General features: G+C 41.1%; 1 protein-coding gene across 1 annotated transcript; it reads left to right on the forward strand.

Annotated features, from left to right (window-relative positions):
- The first annotated feature begins 736 nt into the window (after positions 1–736).
- On the forward strand, positions 737–2,651 carry LOC121980268 (cytochrome P450 703A2-like). The gene has a single exon (XM_042532243.1). The coding sequence runs from the start codon at positions 790–792 to the stop codon at positions 2,329–2,331; it is 1,542 nt and encodes a 513-aa protein (XP_042388177.1). The 5' UTR covers positions 737–789; the 3' UTR covers positions 2,332–2,651.
- Positions 2,652–5,009: the final 2,358 nt, after the last annotated feature.

Here is a 5,009-nt window from a genome sequence, read left to right on the forward strand (position 1 = left end):
GAAATCCATGCCCATTGTTGCGTCTTCTGTTTCTCTCCGGACCAACTTTACAAAAATAATATTTTTAAATTGCGTCAGTGCAGATCACTGATATGCGACAACTAATTAAACTTTTATTATTATTTGTATATAAAAGAAAATAAGAGGACTCTTTGAAAAATAAGAATTTATTCTGCTTATTGTGCAGAAGTCTACTGTAGTTTTTATATCATTGCTTTATAGAAATTTTTTTATACAATAATATTTTATTTAGAATACTTTTAATTAGTATTTTGAGAAGATTCAAGCTACAGTAGTAATTTTTTATTTTTTTCCGTTAGATTCCATGGACATGCGCTACATACAATACTTTAAAAATAATTTTAATTAGTCTAGAAAATAAAATTCAACTATCTTAAAAGAAAACATTTAACACAATTCATACGGTTGAACTTTTGACTTGGACTAAAAAATTATAAACACATTTAACATGGTAACCTATTATCATCCTCTGCGATCTCCCCTATATGAACTTCAATCATGCCATTCAATTATTGATGATTTAATCTCCCACTAAAATAAATTTATAACAATTTTTTCTTTAAATAAGACACGTAATTAAAAAATACTAGATTTCTTGATCAATCATTATGAGATGATTTATTTCTATGATCAATAAATTTTTTTTATAAAACCGAATTGATCATCCTAAAATTAATCAACCAGATTAATTAAATTTATCAATTTTTTTCTATATGAAGCTCAGTCCAGTTGACAAGTTCGAAGAGAAAGAGTACTACAAGCTACGAAATGGAGGTTAATCTCGGAGACATTCCATTCTCAATTTCTCTTGTTGTACTTCTCATGTTAATCTCCACCCTTGTGCTATGGGCTGCTAAGAAGAGGCTCCGTGTTGCCAAGTTGAGGCTTCCGCCAGGCCCAACAAGGTGGCCGATCGTCGGTAACGTGACACAGCTTGGCCTTCTTCCCCACAAGGACATGGCTCGCTTCTGCTCCTCCTACGGCCCGCTTGTCTATCTCCGCCTCGGCGCCGTCGACGCCATCACCACCGACGATCCGGCCGTCGTCCGCGAGATACTCTTCCGGCAGGACGACCTCTTCGCATCCCGCCCGAAGTTGGTGGCCGTCTTCCAGTTGAGCTTTGGCGGTAGGGACATCGTCTTCTCTCCGATGGGCCCGCAATGGAAGCGACTACGCCGGACCTTCGTCGAGCACCTCCTCACCGCCAGGCGCTTTGAGTCTTTCGCTGGGAACAGGGAGCTAGAGGCGCTCCACATCATGCACGATTTGCGAGAGAAGGCGTGCAAAGGGGAAATGATCGAAGTGAGCCAGGTGCTCGGCGCCTTCACCATGAACAACGTGACTAGGATGCTCCTGGGACGTGAGCCAGGTGCTGAGCTGTTGGGCCTCACGCACGAGATGTTCTGGCTCCTGGGGTTGGTCTATCCAGGCGACTACCTGCCGTTATGGAGGTGGCTCGTCGACCCCTTCGTCGGAACGGAGAAGAAGATTAGGGAGGTTTCCCGGAGATGGGATGGGTTCCTGCAGAGGGTTATCAACGAACATCGGCAAGCCATTGAGGCAAAGAATCTAACAGATGGTGGGCATGGCGCGAACATGGACTTTCTTGATGTGCTGCTTTCCTTACCAGGGGAGGGAGAGAAGGAGCAGATGGATGTTAGGGAGATGAAAGCCATAATGCTGGATATATTCACAGGGGGGGCTAATACTTCTCTGGTGGCGGCCGAGTGGGCGATGGCGGAGGCGATCAAAAACCCAAAGGTGCTGGAACGGGCACAGGAGGAGCTGGACAGAGTCATCGGACAGGATCGAGTGGTGCGGGAGTCCGACTTGGGAGATCTGAACTACCTCCGGTGCATCGTCCGGGAGGCCTTCCGGATGCACCCTCCAGCGCCGCTTCTGGTTCCCCACGAGTCCACGCAGGCCACCGAGCTCATGGGGTACGACATCCCTGCGAAGACGCGGGTGTTCATCAACGCGCATGCGTTGGGGAGGAACAAGCGCATGTGGGGGGACGACGCAGATGAGTTCCGGCCGGAAAGGCACCTCCCGGCAGACGGGGAGAGGGTCGAGATCATCCGCAGGGGTGAGCTTGAGATCTTACCCTTCGGCGCGGGGAAGAGGAAGTGCCCCGGATCGACGGTGGGAACGACGACGGCACTGTTGGCCCTCGCAAATCTCTTCCATGGCTTCCACTGGGAGGCGCCGGAGGAAATCGATATGGAAGAGGCGTTCGGCTTGGCCCTGCGCAAAGCGAAGCCGCTGCGGGCCATGGCGCGGCCGCGTTTGGCACCTTCCCTGTTCCAGTGACCGGTGATTGGATGGTAATGGTACGTACGTCGCTGAAATAAATAAATGTAAAACCATGAAAAACGAATTACTATTTACTTTGAGATAAATAAATCATAGGATGGCTTAAGCAGAAGTGACTACTGGTTATAAGTGCAGTGGCAAATAAGATTAGTTATGTCTTAACTATTGTACTGTCCATATGAGACAGAAGTGTGCTCGTACTCGTGCTAAATAAGAATTTCATGTTATAAGCAACTTCACTATTTTAACTCTTTGTACAAACATAACTCAAGAATGTTGAGTTTTTGGATCATCTATCATAAGCATTTTGTATTTAATTCTGACGGTTCTTAAAAAATTTTTAAGAGTCAAACTGATATTGATATCTGACTTAATTAATTTGTTTATTATTATTATTATTATAAAGAGACCCACTAAAAGTGTAATATCAATTAACAGAACTGCTCGTCCTCGTGTTAAATATGAATCGTGACTATACTCACAAATTTCATATCACAAGCAACCTCACTATAGCTATCTTAACTCTTTGTCAAGTAGTGCATTTATTTACCCTTCAAATTATCCATTAATCACTTCTCACCACAACCAAAACATTCAGCCATTTCCTCACAAACCTATCGTCCTTTTGTTTTTAATGCATATGTCCGAAATTCTCCCATAATGTCAGATTTAAATCCAAAGCACAATTTGTAGAACTAATCTTTCTTTATTATTGTCCTTCCCATCTCATCAAATTTTCTTTTCTGTGGGCTCATTCGCATCTCCACATGATTGCTCATCTTGCTAAAATTATATTGTTCATCTTCTTCGTGATTTAACAGCGTCAAAAAACATTATGGCTCAATTAGCATATGCAAATGCTTTTGATAGGGATCATATTGAGAAAAACATAGGATCTAAAATAGAAGAGCTTGTTTTATCTATCATTAAAACAAAGGATCTATGGATATATATGCCTCATTACTAGGAGGGATAAATCCTAAGTTGATTATTCACTCACTTAGTAATTAAGATTAGCAACATATATATCTAACTTCCAAGTGTATATGTAACCCCTTGTTAAAGGTTAAATCCACAATCGTTAAAGCATAGAAATTATGTTATGAGATGACAATTGTGATTTCAAGTTTTCACAAGACCTCCATAAACACTTGGTAATATGCCAAATGAATTTTCATGACGAGTTACATTCAAAAGGTTGTTCTCGAGAATAACATATCCTGATTTAAACATCGATCACTATCTTTATAGATATGAGATCATATAGCATAAATATATTTGTTGTACAATGAAGTCAAGCAAAAATATATCTCAAAATTATTATAATTAGAGACCATTGTTTAGCATTGTCTTATGCTCTTGGAACATTCATCTCTTACTCAATTCATTAGTAAAGCAATTATGTTATTAAGACCTTTTATTACAGTTTACTTATAATAAGATCATAAATGAAAATTTATTTTAATAATTATTATGTATTTATATTTAGAAATATTTTTTTTTACAATCTCATTATCTTTATAAAAGAAGACAAGCCTTAGCATAATCATAAAATTACTATCGTGTGATCTGGTTGTCACGGGGTCGAGTCATAGAAATAGGTTCTTGTAATATACTACAAAGATACTATAGGTCCCTTGACGACCGATTAGAGGGGATGAATAATCTGTACAATAATAAATGAACCTTTCTCAATCTTTACAGCTTGATTAAACTAACACTTGCATAAAGGAATTAATAAACTAATTAAACAAAGAAGAGGCACAGTGAGAGTTACTTGGTTTGCAATCAGGGGATTATTAATCCAAGGAGTTGAAAACTCACTAAAATCTCTTCTGGGCGGAGAAGCCTTTTACAACAGTCAAATCTCATAACTACAAAGCTAAATTGGATTAGTATTGATTACAAGTGTTGTTTTTAGCTTCTGGGATCAGGGCTATATTTATAGCCCTGATTGGGGCGCCTGGAAAGATTCCAGGAGTTTGGAGGGGGATAAAATTTTATCCCCGTCACGACGGCTCATGCCACGTTGCGTTTGGCTAACTTTTCAATTCCGAACGCCTGGAAGGGTTCTGGGTGCCTGGATTGTGCGTTTCCAGCTCCCCCGAGGTGTGGCACCTCGGGGGCGCTCAGAGCACAGTCAACCGTAGGTTGACTTTTTCTCCAGGTCTATCACTTCCGCTCCACTCGCTTGGGTGATTTCGGCAATCCGGAATAGGGCTCAACTGAACCCATCTTCCGACCTTCTCGAGCAATATTACGCTCCAACTTCTAGTCCCTCAGAAACATTGCACATCTCCTTCTCGTCCGCCAGCGTACTCTTCTGTAGCGCCTCGTCCCTCGGATGCACTAAGCCCGTCGACTTTCTCTTGTGTTGTCCTTCTCACTAGCTATGTCTTTCGCTTAACCACCTGTGCTCCTAAGTTCTTGCACATTAAGACACAAGACATCAAAACATAACAAGACCTAACTTGACTTGGTTTGATCACATCAAAACTTCCATGAGATACTTACAATCTCCTCCTTTTGATGTTAGCAACTACAAGTTAAGTTAGGGTAAACCAAACAAAAATAGTAATGAATTTTGCAAGTCTAAAATATGAAAAAAAAATAATTTATCTCCCCCTAGACTTCACTAATTCTCCCCCTTTGATCACATTAAAATAGGGCAGTCC

The sequence above is a fragment of the Zingiber officinale genome, chromosome 5A (genome assembly GCF_018446385.1).
Source record: "Zingiber officinale cultivar Zhangliang chromosome 5A, Zo_v1.1, whole genome shotgun sequence".
Taxonomy (NCBI): domain Eukaryota; kingdom Viridiplantae; phylum Streptophyta; class Magnoliopsida; order Zingiberales; family Zingiberaceae; genus Zingiber; species Zingiber officinale.

Bases quoted from the DNA above. Each gene is read 5' to 3' on its own strand.
- LOC121980268 (XM_042532243.1), top strand. From the start codon at position 790: ATGGAGGTTAATCTCGGAGACATTCCATTCTCAATTTCTCTTGTTGTA.